Source organism: Kwoniella pini, chromosome 2 (assembly GCF_000512605.2).
Source record: "Kwoniella pini CBS 10737 chromosome 2, complete sequence".
NCBI lineage: Eukaryota > Fungi > Basidiomycota > Tremellomycetes > Tremellales > Cryptococcaceae > Kwoniella > Kwoniella pini.
In genome coordinates this window covers 1,128,640-1,142,503 of record NC_091717.1, presented here as the reverse complement: position 1 = coordinate 1,142,503, position 13,864 = coordinate 1,128,640, and the positions used below count along the sequence as shown (strand labels likewise).

The 13,864-nt window shown below is 41.6% G+C and overlaps 5 protein-coding genes across 5 annotated transcripts; 2 read left to right on the top strand and 3 right to left on the bottom strand.

The window, feature by feature from the left end:
- Positions 1–725: 725 nt before the first annotated feature.
- I206_101757 (OPT family small oligopeptide transporter) lies at positions 726–3,751 on the top strand (the record flags this gene model as incomplete). The annotated part of the gene is made up of 9 exons (XM_019157982.1): positions 726–1,718; positions 1,792–1,888; positions 1,961–2,141; positions 2,204–2,594; positions 2,656–2,961; positions 3,025–3,190; positions 3,260–3,523; positions 3,608–3,669; positions 3,734–3,751. 9 exons carry the CDS (start codon positions 726–728, stop codon positions 3,749–3,751), a joined length of 2,478 nt encoding a protein of 825 aa, XP_019008595.1.
- Positions 3,752–4,401: 650 nt separating this feature from the next.
- Positions 4,402–6,468, bottom strand: I206_101756 (uncharacterized protein; the record flags this gene model as incomplete). Its single annotated transcript, XM_019157983.1, has 3 exons — positions 4,402–4,460; positions 4,538–6,045; positions 6,101–6,468. 3 exons carry the CDS (start codon positions 6,466–6,468, stop codon positions 4,402–4,404), a joined length of 1,935 nt encoding a protein of 644 aa, XP_019008596.1.
- Positions 6,469–7,058: 590 nt separating this feature from the next.
- I206_101755 (uncharacterized protein) lies at positions 7,059–7,425 on the bottom strand (the record flags this gene model as incomplete). The annotated part of the gene is made up of 2 exons (XM_019157984.1): positions 7,059–7,154; positions 7,207–7,425. The coding sequence occupies 2 exons, from the start codon at positions 7,423–7,425 to the stop codon at positions 7,059–7,061; spliced, it is 315 nt and encodes a 104-aa protein (XP_019008597.1).
- Positions 7,426–10,382: 2,957 nt separating this feature from the next.
- On the top strand, positions 10,383–10,933 carry I206_101754 (uncharacterized protein; the record flags this gene model as incomplete). The annotated part of the gene is made up of 2 exons (XM_070202449.1): positions 10,383–10,685; positions 10,847–10,933. The coding sequence occupies 2 exons, from the start codon at positions 10,383–10,385 to the stop codon at positions 10,931–10,933; spliced, it is 390 nt and encodes a 129-aa protein (XP_070058550.1).
- Positions 10,934–11,645: 712 nt separating this feature from the next.
- On the bottom strand, positions 11,646–13,856 carry I206_101753 (uncharacterized protein; the record flags this gene model as incomplete). Its single annotated transcript, XM_019157987.1, has 7 exons — positions 11,646–11,779; positions 11,854–11,999; positions 12,073–12,563; positions 12,634–12,975; positions 13,050–13,138; positions 13,216–13,507; positions 13,623–13,856. The coding sequence occupies 7 exons, from the start codon at positions 13,854–13,856 to the stop codon at positions 11,646–11,648; spliced, it is 1,728 nt and encodes a 575-aa protein (XP_019008600.1).
- Between the last annotated feature and the right edge of the window lie 8 nt (positions 13,857–13,864).

The window sequence follows — 13,864 nt, the reverse complement described above, 5'->3', positions numbered from 1 at the left end:
TGCCACGATCAGCGCAGGCGATCTGAGCAGACACAGATGCTACACTGCGCGATTTCGTACCGAAAATGGCCTTTGGGAAAGAGTCACTTTGAAAACATTCTTTTGAGCACTCATATCCCTCATCTCTGAGCGGCCTATTCTTGGACGAACTCTCAATTGTTTATGAGCGAATGGGAAGGAACCACATGGCTGCGAAATAGGCGACAACGCGCCAAATTTCCCGAATACTTCTGGTAAAAGCGCCAGTAAGTTTAGTCATGTGACGCCTTTCAACCCACTCCACTCACAATTCCTTCTTTTTCCTATCTATCCTGTTCAGTACCTTATGCCGTCTGTGCGGACCTTTCTTAAGTTAACTTCGGAGTCCAGGCAAGCTTATCAGTCAATACATAATATCCGATTGCGGTTGGCTTACGGCACGAATTCAGCAAGAAGATGTCAAATCGTAGATTGCGCTAAAGGCGCGCGGCATTCCTTGTTAAAGCTCAACGGAAGAACCGGGATCGCATTGATGCTCATTCGTTGAGCATAGCACTATACCGAGAGACTCTCTTATCAATGGATCACTTGGTAGCAAGATGATGATACATAAGTATCGTAAGGTAGCTACTAATGATGATCCCTCTTTCTCACTCGTTAATCTCGTTAACTATTCTTCGAGCGAATTTAACGAATTAGCGAATTCTCGTCGGGCATCCTTTTCCTCCTTGAAAGATCAGGACAACATGTCATCAAACATTTTGAGCGATGATGAATCTCACAATGATAGTCGGAACAACGTGGCTTTATCACAAAGAATCTCCGATGAAGAAGAAGTACCCTTAGATAAGATGGATAAAGATTTTCATCGTACTGAATCTCATGGTCACAATATAGTTGAAGTTCCTTATGCTATTACTGCAGATGGTCATAGACTTACTGTAGGTGATACACTTCCAGAAGTTAAAGCTGTAGCTTTAGAAACGGATGATCCTGAAGAACCATGTGAAACTATTCGATCTTATTTTTTGGGTACAATCGTTGCTGCTGTAGGTACAGCTTTAAACGTATGGTTTGGTGCTAGACAACCCGGTATTTACATTTCACCTTTCCTTGCTCAATTATTATCATATCCTATGGGAGTTGCTCTCGCTCGTACATTACCTTCTCATAAATTCACAACATTTGGTCGAACATGGTCTCTCAACCCTGGACCATTTAGTATGAAAGAACATGCTGCCATTGTAATGATGGCAACCGTTTCTCTTCCCACAGCAACAGCAATTGATGTTATAGTTGCTATTCGTCAACCAACTTTCTTCAATGACACTGAAATGGGTAACAATAAAGGATTTCAATTCTTAGTTGTACTTTCAACTCAATTCTTAGGATTTGGTGTAGCTGGTTTAGCAAGAGATTATTTGGTTTACCCATCAGCTATGACTTGGCCATTAAATTTAGCCAAGATGTCTTTGTTCAATGCTTTACACAGAAGAAAAGTTAACGAATATGGTGTTGTCACTTTACCTGAAGAGGGTGCCGACAAGCAAGAGGATCCTCCTGTACATGGATGGAAAGTATCAACGTTCAGATTCTGTCTTTATGCTATTGCTGGATCTTTCTGTTGGTTCTTCATAACCTCATTCATCTTTCCTTCACTCACTTATTTCAACTGGCCGACTTGGATCAGCCCTACGAATAAAAAACTCGCCATCATTATGGGTTCAGTCACTGGTCTCGTAAGTCATCCACTCAATCCTATACATGGATATCTTAATATAGCTAATACTTGCATTGCATTGGGTCACCTAGGGTCTCAATCCGCTCCCAACTCTCGATTGGACTTACATCAGTGGTGCAGGATTGACTCCTTTGATCACTCCTTGGTGGGCTTCTGTCTCAATTCTCGGTGAGTAATACATACATGTTTAAACGAGATATGTGATCATCAACTAATTGCACCGATATTACCGTATTTCAGTTGGAGCTTCAATCGGCTACATTGTTATTGCTGGGCTTTACTTCTCCAACACATGGTTTAGCGCATATCTTGTACCCAACTCGAATCAAGCATTTGACAGATTCGGAGCATATTACAACGTTACTAAAGTCCTTAGCCCTGATAGAACCTTGGATGTTGAGGCTTATCGACAATACTCACCGTGAGTTCCGTCTCGTCTCAATATTATACCTTCTCGGCGAACTTACCAACTGCGTCATTTAGTCTTTACTTTGGTGCTGGATATAATGTGGTCATCATCGCATATTTCGCCTCATATACCGCCATCTTGACTTATGCTGCTCTTAATCACTGGTCTGACATCAAGAAGGGATTCAACATGGGTGTCCATCGATTCAAGAGTTTGATTAATCGAAACCCAAAGCCGGAAGGTTTCGTTCATGATCAACCAGATTACGATATTCACTATGCTCTTATGACTAGGTACAAAGAAGTCCCACAATGGTGGTTCCTTGTAGTTCTGGTTTTCTCTTTGGTATTAGGTATCATCATGTGTGAAACCTACGACACCACTATGCCAGTTTGGGGTATCTTCTGTTGTCTCGCCATGGTAGTTGTTTTCGTCATTCCTACTGGTATAATCCAAGCCATCTCCGTAAGTTGATATTTCATCTCAACCCATAAATATCCGCTGATAATTTGAATCTTTCTTTCAGAATATGCAAATGTCTTTGGTCATCCTCGCTGAAATTATTCCAGGTGTTGCTATTCCCGGTAGACCTTATGCCAATATGATTTTCAAATTATATGGATGGGTTTCCCTTTATCAAGCATTACTTTATATTCTTGATCAAAAACTCGCACATTATCTACATTTACCACCTAGAGCAACTTTTAGAGCTCAAATGTGGGGTGTAATTATCAGTTCTTTCGTTTCTTTGGCTATAATCAATTGGCAGTTCGAAGCTATTCCTGATCTTTGTGTACCTGGTCAAAAAGATCTTATGACTTGTCCTTATTACGTGAGTTTGCTAATTACTCCTCGCTACAAATGGTTTCGTTGCTAATTTCGTGAATTTAACTAGACCACCTTTTACTCATCTGCGTTATTATTCGGTGTTGTTGGTCCTCGAAGGATGTATGGTAGTTTAGGATTATACAAGAACACTTTATGGGGATTCTTCGCTGGATTCGCTTTAGTATTCTTAGCTTGGGTAGCAAAGAAAAGATGGCCAAATAACCTTACTAAGAGTGAGTCAACCTGTCAAATCATTCGTCAACGTCTTCATTGTAAGCTTATATATATCCCAATCCGTTCAGATATAAATGTACCTGTTATCATCTTTGGAGCAATGTACTTTGCACCATATAATTGGTCATTCATATGGGCAGGTATTCCACTAGCATGGTTTTTCATGTCATACGTTTTTAAAAGATTCCCATCTTGGTGGAATAAATATTGTTATGTACTTTCTATTGGTCTTACAGTTGGTGCTGCTGTTAGTGGAGTTATTCAATTCTTTTGTATAACTTATCCTGGTGGTGTAATGCCTACTTGGTGGGGTAATACAGTCTACGTAGCTGGTAAGTCATTTTTATCCATATCTATTATTTGATTCATCACATACATCTAAGGACTCTTGAATTTATATATTGTTTTTGATTTAGGTTGTGATGGTCTAGGTTGTCCACTCAAAGAAATGCCTGAAGTTGGATATTTCGGTCCAGGAGTGAGTATCCTCTTAATTTGTTTGTACAAAGTTGACCAAGCTAATGATGAGGAAATCAATTCAGCCCGGTGAATACCTATAATAGATCAATAGATTCACTGTTTGAGCTAAAACGAAAAGGAGAAGAGTCAGTAGTGAGATATCACTCGATTGCTTGGCATTATGGGTCTGGATGATTAGAAGAGGCGTGGAGAACCATTTTACAATCTTAATCTCAGTTGTTCGGTGTAGAAAAGAAAAAAAGGAGACGGTTGTAGTTTTGAGTAATATCTAACGTGGTTTACATTCGGGTATGAATCAAAAGTATCTAAGTAGTTGTTTTTCTTATATAATCCTATTTGACAGATGAGCACCTATGCATCACATCATAATACATCGAGTCGCCAATATTTTCAACATGGGCAATGGAGAAACAACAGCGCAGACAAAGACAAGAAGGTCTCAACATGATTGCATAGGTAATACTGAATAGTCTGTCATTTTAGCTTCGAAAGGTTGTTATACAAAATACAATTCATCTGGTTGTCATTTTGGTATTTATATATACAAGATTTTGAGTATTTCAGGCTCTCAACACTTGAATTTAAGGTTACAATTCTTCAATTGATTTTTTGAAATAAGGAAGAAAATGCGTGTATATGCAGAAGATGTTTGGGAATGAAAGGAGGACAGAAGCTAGGTATACAGCAAAGCAAGAGACAGTAAATTTCTCCAGATGATATGAATATCGAATTAATGCCCATCTCCGTGAGAATGTGCATAATCACTTTCACTTGCGAATGTGATAGCGCCTGGCAAGGGGAATAACAATTTTAGTATTTCCAGTGAATTAGATTTCCATCTCAAATGGTCAAAAGACGATACTCACTCTCGCTCAACCCCGCTCCCGAAGGTTTTCTCATCAATCCCCTAGGACCGAAACCACTATTCCCACCGCTGAATCCTCTGAGGTCATCTTGTAGTGGTCTATGAGAACCATGAATGGCCACACTAGCACTTCTCCCCAGATTAGGTTCAGCGCTTAGACTACTAAAGCTAGAAGGGAAGAGAGGAGATCCTGGACCTCTTTCGTATACTGGTAAAGTTGCTGATCCTCCAAGAACAGGAGTTTGAAGTTGGCTTGAAGGTGATCTAGGAATGAATTGATCTTTTGCCATTGTTGGTGATGTACAAATCTGCAATCCCACAAACGATTTGGATCTTCCGTTCTTACTAGTTGATGCTTTTGGTGGAGTTGAAGGTAGTTGTCTGAGATGTTGACGAGAATCATTTTGAGGTGAGAAAAGGATGGGATCGAATTTATCTTTATTACCTGCTTTTTGAGCTGTTGTGAACTGACTCTGAATAGGAGTCATACCTTCTTCACCTTCTGTCATTTCTCCTATCATGCCCATTCCTCCTCCAGGTTGATGACTGGATCCCAGAAGAGCGTTCATACCGGCTGCAGCTTGTTCATTTTCGTCTTCTACGATTTCCCCAAATGCAGCTGCTAATGCTCGTTCGGTTTTGGAGGCTTCGTTTGGGTCGACAGCTTCTAATCCTTCTATCCAAACTTGATTCGAACTTGGATCATATTCACCTTCGTCACCTAATCCCAAACCACCCCATGAAGGGGGAATATCATCTTCACCTCCGGCATTAAGTAAATCCCCATCACATCCTAGACACACACCTAATTTCTCCCATAGTGCTACTGACCTTGCTCGAACAGCTTGTCGTGCGCGGAAAATCCAATCATAATCTGGTGACTCATTCCGATCGATCTTAGTCAGATGTTTGATGAATTCTTCCCAATTCCATAGGTCAGGCTCAATCTCTCTCCAGTTGGGTCTAGCGGGATTTTTAGGAAACGCAGCCTTGAGATATTGGAACAGTTGTTCATTTGCGGGATGAGCAACAAGATCCGTGACTTCTTGAGGTCGCTCGACAAAAGGTAGTAACACATCTTCGTCCATTTGAGTGTATTCTACAGGTTCAAGAGCAACTGGAGGTTTTTCCTGTTCATTAGCAGGGCCGGGCCGAGAAGAATGTCCGGCACTTTTTCGACGTTTCAGCTCAGCTCCCTTGAAGCCGCCTTCCGGCACCATGACTGGAGAAGAGAGTTGACGAGCGATATCAACCACCTCATCAGGTGAAAGGCGCTTAGATTGAACATCACTCTGCAGACTTTCACCGCCATGGAATGAACCTACTCGATGGAGCGAGGTGTTCATGTCTTGGATGGGAGAGCGAGCAATGGGAAGTGGAGACATGCCACCGAAGGATGATGCTGCGAATGACCTCCTTGGTCCGCGATTGGAGGTAGCAGGCATGTCGCTTGCTGCAGCAAAGGATGTGAAGGGTGCTAAAGCGGATGAGGATTTGGAGCGATTATGTCTATGAGACGGCGTCAGCAAGGGGAGGTAATCATGCAGTATTTTCTTCAACTCACCGTCTTACAGTGGTGTTGTCAGCGGCTGGAGCCTTGACTAAAGTCAATCTTGAGAATAGATTACCCGAATCAGGAAGTTCTGTGTCCTCTTTACCACCAGCACCCCAATTTGCGGCATGAGCGATTAGACTCTGTCTTCGACTGAGCGACTTGGTGACCGAGCTAGCCCTCCTTCTTCCGCTAACACTCCCCGCATCTGAAGAAGCTGAGGTGGATGGAAGAGCAGTCTTCACAGGTTGCAGCGGCGAAAATGTTTGTAGCGGGGATAAGGCTGACAATTTTGGCGGGCGTGAAGGTGACGCAGATGCTTTGGCACTACGCCCACCAAATGTCGAGGAAGGCGAAGCGGTATCTTCTGATGGGTACATATTTTCCTTGTTCGACCCTCGGCTTCGTCCGTTAGGGGATAGATGGCTTGTATCTTCGTGTTGTGGTAGATCAGCACGAAGAGGCGAGTGGGGTAGAGGATCAGGAGCCTTGACGTCCGGTACGTTGCCCTGTGCGACACGAAGTAGAAAGCGCGATCCAGAATGACGAGACGGAGAGCCGAGCGGTGGTAATGATATGGACGTTCGTGTTTTGCGATCATGCGTAGAACAGAGCGGCACAGCAATTTCGGGGTTAGGCAAAGAAGAGGATTTGTCGGTAGTGACAATCGGATGCGGATTGCCAATTAGAGGGTAATATTTCACGAGAGCGTCAAGGAGGGGGGTGAATGAGGATGATGGGTCGGATACATAAGACATAGCCCCGTCAGCATGTCATCAAAATACAAGAGGGAGACTATCGGAGGGAATTGGGATGATAAGATCAACGAAACAGACACAGAATTCCTCCTGAAAAGCACTATTTGCGGTGCAGATCACCTCAGACTGATATAGACTCTTAAGCGAGGGTGCCTTCCCAAAGGAGAAAATATGAATTTGTTATGGAAGCATAAGAAAGGAGAGAAGCTGGGTCAGGCTCTGAAGACACCTTCATATACAGCTGAGAGGAGCTGAGCAGGAAGACCTGACCCATAGCTTGACAGCCCCGAAGACGAAGATCCGACCGACTGGATGACAGAGGAGATGGAGAGGAAGGCGAAGGTGGATGACATCACTCACGGTTTGGGCTATATCCTCTTCTACCTCGTCGTCTTCAGCCAACGCCGTCAATGAGCTTCTGCTCTGTCTTCCAGATCCGAAACCTGAAGAAGAGTGAAACGAGTCGTATTCGCGATCGTCTTCTTCACTATACTGATCTTGTTGAGGATTATGTAGTGGTATACGCGGCTTTGGTGAGTCATCAATAGACTTGAAGGAAAACGAAGAGAACATAGACATCTTTGCTTTGTTACGTAGCTCTTTCGATGCGATGGGATCACCTGACAAAATGATGAAGAGTCGAGAAGGGATTACGACAGTTGCAAGAGGTACGGATCTTGATTTTTGCTGGAATTATAAGTGGGAGTAAGGTGGAGATGCGGGTAAGAAGTGATATGTCGTGTGTCTTTTAAGGAGGCCCACAGGAACCTTGCAAATTGTAATGATTTGAGCAGAAAGAAGCTTCTTTAGGATGTTGACAAGATCAATCGGCAGTTGTAGCCGGGATCCCGTGATGTTGTTGCTCTGTTGAACGGCAAATAAGGATCAAATCATGTATGAAAAGTGTGTATCTTTTACGAGAGGGATGGTGTATATTGAGGCGCAAAGTTGTACAAAGGGGCGTCAAGGAGTGATATAGGAGTATATTTTTAATCTGATTTCTATCACAAGATATGTTCCGACCGAGATACTAAATGTAAACCCTCCTTTGGGACAAAATGCAACTACCCCTTGATTTTATACTATAATGATCCAATCAACTTTAGATTGGTTGGAGCCGCTTCGTCGCAGTGGGGCAGACGCAGATGATGAGGGGCCAAGACTATAAAAACAAGAGATGAAGCGTAAAACTGATCTTCAAGGGTGAGAAGGGGTATAAAGAGGGTGGGAAATTACAAAGGTCAAAGGTCACACGGTGATACATAACGTTGATATGACGCCATTAGGAGTTGTCCGATACTCTTACAATTCAAACGGTATCAAGCTTGGCGGGAATTTGCTTAGCTTTGACTCACGCTTTTGACGTAATGACTGTACCCTTGCGTTCCGCTAATCGTATGGTGTGAGACCGCGACCCTAATATAGAGTATGGATGTTGGTGCATCAGTACTTCCATTCATCTTGCCTTACAATTGCATGTTTCCTGACCATGCATATGAAGAATGATGCTCTTATAAGGAGTGAAGGGTCAGAAAGCGTAAGTACAAGGATTTGCTATGCTAGAGTGAGCAACTTGCTATAAAACAAAGGAAATATGACAAATGACATATTCAGTAAGGGCTACTGTAGCTAAACTTCTCAGAAGTTTTCATCCTTTTTGCATCAAAGTCGAAGGCATGATGCATTTTGCTTGATCTAAGACTACTTAATAGGAAGGGCATCTCTATTGGCTCTTCATTTCATCTCACTCACAGCTATATCGTATTGTAATCTTGACATCTAATTCTCATCATGTCAACCTCACCATCACAAAGCACGGAGAATGTTCGAAAGATCTTTCGTGAACAAGTAAAACCGGGAGCGCCAACCATTACTGGAAGGTACAAATATGAAATAAGACATGTCCATCATCTTGGGGATGATACTAAACCCCCGAGATCTGTGTCGCCCGCTGAGCGCATTGTGCATCTAAGCGAATCTTGGAAAGCCACAGACTCTTGGGATTGGAAGCACATGGCTATACAGGCAGGTCAGAAGTCAATACAAGATTGTGTGAGTTATCTTGTACTGCCCTTCAACTAACATATTTGACCATCTATACTTCGATTGCAGGTAACATGCCAGCATCAGAAGAAAATCGATGAGAATAAGAGTACTCGTGTCCTTGTCGATACAGTGGGAATATTATTGGAAAGTCAAGATGCTCTGATTAAGTGTCATTCACGACACTCGAGACGAGGACCTACTATTCAGATTCCGTTTAGGGATATGAATGACGCGTCAGGAGCCTATGACAGATTTGTGGCTAATGATCAGCATTTTTGCCCGACGTGCGATAGCAAAATGCATCACTGGGAACTGGACTGGCGTAAACACTACGTCCCTCTAGAAGATGTCCCAACTGTCGAGAAGAACGAAGAATCATTTTTTGATGATCAGATCTCCAGCGGCTCGCAGAATCTAATCCCAACAGAATCTCATCAATCACTCGACCCCACAGTGTTGCCACAGCCTATCGATGGGTCAGTTGACCGTGACCTTCCTGATTCGGACTTAGAGATCGAAATAGAATCAAATGCGTCGACTGTTCCCTCTCCAAGCAGTTCAGGAAGTCTTCGCCTGAGGATCAAGAACTCTTTTAGAAAGCTCAAGGAACCGAGAGTAGGTCATAAAAGGCTCTAACCTTGAAACATGAACCTACTACGCGAAGACATGTCACTTTTTGTTTCACATTAATAGTTATTTTTTTCTTATCTCGCGAACTTCTCTATCTTACACGTATTTAGTTATATGAAGGGATGAGCTTGTCTACTACAACCAGCTTGGCGTGTGTGTATAATTGAACATAATAGTATTGACCATCAATTACGATAGAATGAATCGTGCTTTCACCTGCCCTATGACCAGTCAGCTTTGACCATGTTTCATCCTAAAAGTGTTACTTGATAGTGCAATCTAAGAGACACTTCATTACGATATGTGCGGCTTTCAATCGCTATATTCCAAAGTCAGTATCACATTGCTCATCGGCCGGAACTTGCGACTCTGATACAGTATTAGAAGACCAAACCTCTTGATTGACTCGATAAAAGAGTTTAGTTGATGCGATCGGGGCATCTTTATAGACTGAGCCTTCTGTGGAAGGGAGATACTGGTCAGCATTTTCAATGACCGTAGCGTCAATCCATTGATATTCCATCTTGAAACGAAGTGAGTATGCTTTATATTGTGTCATGATACAACGGTAGGTAGTCCATGGTGTCATAGCGAATGTTGTTAGTTTCGCATGAAAGGAGATTTTAGACCGCTTGCTCGACTCGAATAGCAGTGACTGATTGACAGACAACCTATAAATACGACTAAGTTCGATACATTCTTCACTTGAACAGATTATATTTTTCTATTGACAACAACACGCACTTCACTTTATTTCCAGACAAAAGAACCAGAACGTTTTACAAAAGTCCCCAAAATTCCAAAGATCCCCAATTGTCGTTTCTAACAATCAATCCTCATCTAAACATACTTTTCTCAAAATGTCTACCGTATCTCGAACTCAAGGTGCACCATCAGTCACGGGCAACTTCAGATTCGGCTCTATACACGTACATCATCTCCCCGTCCCTGGCGAAGGACCTGTAGTAAGCGTATCATCGGCAAGCGGACCATCATCAGAGTCTATTCCGGAGAAACCAGTAATGACTGTTGGTGTATCCAGGGTGGAGGAGGTTGAGCAACGATTCTTCCGTTCTAAATTGCCAGAAACTTGGACCGTCGAAGATCAGCTCAATCTTTCCAGATTCAACCAATCTTTGAAGAAACTTACGTCTTCCAGCTGTGTAAGTCTCATCAAGTTCTGATGATCACTATCCAGTGTGGATGGTTAATCTCTGATGTTTGCTGTTATCTCAGGGGCTTTGCCAGGAACAGACCTCAAGAGAGAGCATTGCAAAATCCTTTCTTGACCGATTTAAAGCAGGAGTCCAACAAAAATATCCAGGTCTTGAAATTAAGACAAACCTGGAACATGAATTCTCCCGTCACATATTCCAGCCACGTATGGAATTCGAATCAAGCAACGCATTGATGAATTGCGATAAGGGGCACATACAAAGAGCACCTAGCATACTCAGATGGGGGTATACCGAAAACGGACCTCGATCATATGCAGATATAGTCTCAGATGGAAAGCATTTTTGTGAAAAATGCCGCTCGCTTGAAAAAATGACAGTTTTGAGCAATTACAAGTTTGATGAATCAGCACCTCCGGAAACGAACTCGGTTGAAGATGTCTCATCTAAAAATAGCGAGGCACACGCTGTTGCTTCATCTTTATTTCGCCCTTTAAGCTATTTGACTTCCTGGTGGGCGGGTAACCACTTGACATTGATCTAAAATGGTGGACCTACATTGCGACATATTCTGCTTGCTGCTCAATAGGTGATGGAGCATTTCATTTAGTGTACTGTAGTAACAAGTCAGGTGAATTTATGTTTGGAGTTTTTCTAATTTGTCAATCATTAGATATAGTATGCATATTTTGGGTTTGTGGCGTATTGGGCGGCAGAGATGCAATACGGTGAAGCCGAATGTTTATTACCTGAACTGATTGCATATCCCATCACAGCACTATAACGATTTACACATAGATTCAGAAATGAAGGTGACAAGATCATCAGATTGGTATCAGACACGAAGATGGAGCACAGATAGGACGAAATATAAGAAATTGTGTGGCGGAAACCCGCTTGAGGTCAATGACTGAGCGTGGGGATGAAGATCCGATAAATTGTCACAGCCTAAGCAAGAGTATGAGTGACTGTCCGACCATCTCTTGAGGCATTCTCAATTTGGATATCTTCAATAGCTTCTTTCTCATCTTGAACAATGTCAACGGCTTCCTTGCCTTGTACTCCGTACTCTGCAGTTTCATCTATAAAAAATGCCAAGCAAGTCAATTATTGGTTCCATTTTAAGTCAGCATTCAAAGAAAATTTCGTCACTCACCTCTGACAATTGTTTTGGCGAATTTTCTAGCTGAAACTTTGTTGGCAAATAAAATATCAAGTTCGGCGAATGATCTTCCACCTGTTTCGGGGAGTCTAAAGAATGCCCAGAAGAGACAGACAAAGTTACATCCGACCCAAAATAGACTATGGGGGGGTTAATCATCAGCGAAGATAATATCACAAGTACGTGTCCAAGTGATGAAGAACTATCACTTACCCAGATTTCGCTTTAAGGTTCCATCCATCTGCAGCTACCATTCTAGTGTTAATTTGTTGGAAAACGATTGCCATGACTACATAAATGAAACGACCCATAACTATAGCTCTACTTCTTAATCTTGATGCAGGTAATTCACCAACGATAGAATAACAAACTGGACCAAGTGAGAAGTGGAAGATCAAATTAATCATTATCATCAATCCACCAGTAAGTTTAAGAGTACCGTTTGTCTTTGTGACAAATCCAAGAATTCCAATAGGTAATAAACAACATGCCTCTGAAACTAAACCTGAAAGATAGATAGGTCGTCTACCAAAGTATCCCAAGAAAATCCAAGAAAGACCAACACCAACTATACCCATTGCATGAAGGATTAAATTCATGTTGAATGCTTCTTGAGTACTCATACCTGCTTGTTTGAGAAATTCAACTGTAAGACCAGTAATCATATTTCCATTGGCGACTTGTACAACCCAAGTTCCGATCATCTAAAATTCAAAATACTCATTCAGCCTATATATCACCATACCATATTAGATAGTCGAACCAATCACTCACAATTTCAGTTCGTCTAAGAGGAGGACCTTTTCTGAATAATTCAATCCAACTTCCATTTTTAGCTTCTAATTTTTCCATTGCATCGGTATGTCTCATATAGGCAATATATCCTTCAGCCTCATTCTCAGCATAGAAATCTTTTCTAGCTGTTCGGAGTAAAGTGGATTTGGCGTCATCGAATCTACCTTTTCTGACTAACCACCAAGCACTTTCAGGAGCGAAGAAACAAGCAAAAGCTAAAGGTACGGGCCAAATCCATTGTAAAGCGAAAGGAATTTTCCAAGCTAAATCGCCTTTTAAATGTAAAGCTCCTTTCAGTACACCTGAAGCTAAGAATCCACCCTGTACATCCCAAAGGTATATGTCAGAATGAGAGATAAAGTATGAAGAACGAAAATCAATAAGGTGAAACTCACACCTCCCCAACCGATTGAAGCGAAAGCTGCCAAATAACCTCTCATCTTGATTGGACAAATTTCAGCAGCATAAGCAGTAGCGAGCGTTTCTAAATACTCGTGAACTTGTCAGATTGATCGAGTAATAACAAACCTTTCTAAATGGTGAAAATATACTTTTACTTACGGAACATTCCCCAAGGAACACCCATGGCCAATTCTGCACCAACAAGCATATTGATATTTACAGAGAAAACTGCTAAGAAAATTGAAGCAGTCATAGCTACCATTCCCCAAATATAAGTTTTCTTTGATCCATATCTTTCTTGACATACACCAGTAATAACCAATCCAATTAATTGACCAACTTTACCTAAATTTAATAAAGCACCTTGATAAGAAGCAGGAATTACCATTTTATTTTTATGTAAAGAACCAAATCTATCTTGAAATTGAGGCATTCCGTAAAAAGTTGAAATCTGTAATAAAGAAAGAGTCAATATTTAAATTTTTTGATTATATCATATGATGTATTTAAAATTTCATATATTCCTGTCCGGGGAAGAAAGATGGTATTACAGATAGTTGACTCACCAATCCAGTATCATAACCTTCCATGAAAAGTGCACAAGAAAGTACAAAAGACCACATTCCTGCACCCCAATGATTTCTCCAAGCTTCTTCAAAAGTTTCTTGTTTTTGTTTAATAACTACTTCATGTCCAATCCTAATAAGTTCAGGATCTACACCTTCAACAACTGCTCTTAATTGAGCATCTGTTAAACCAATAACTTGAGGTTCTTTCTTGCTGATAATTCCTCCTGCCATTATGAAAG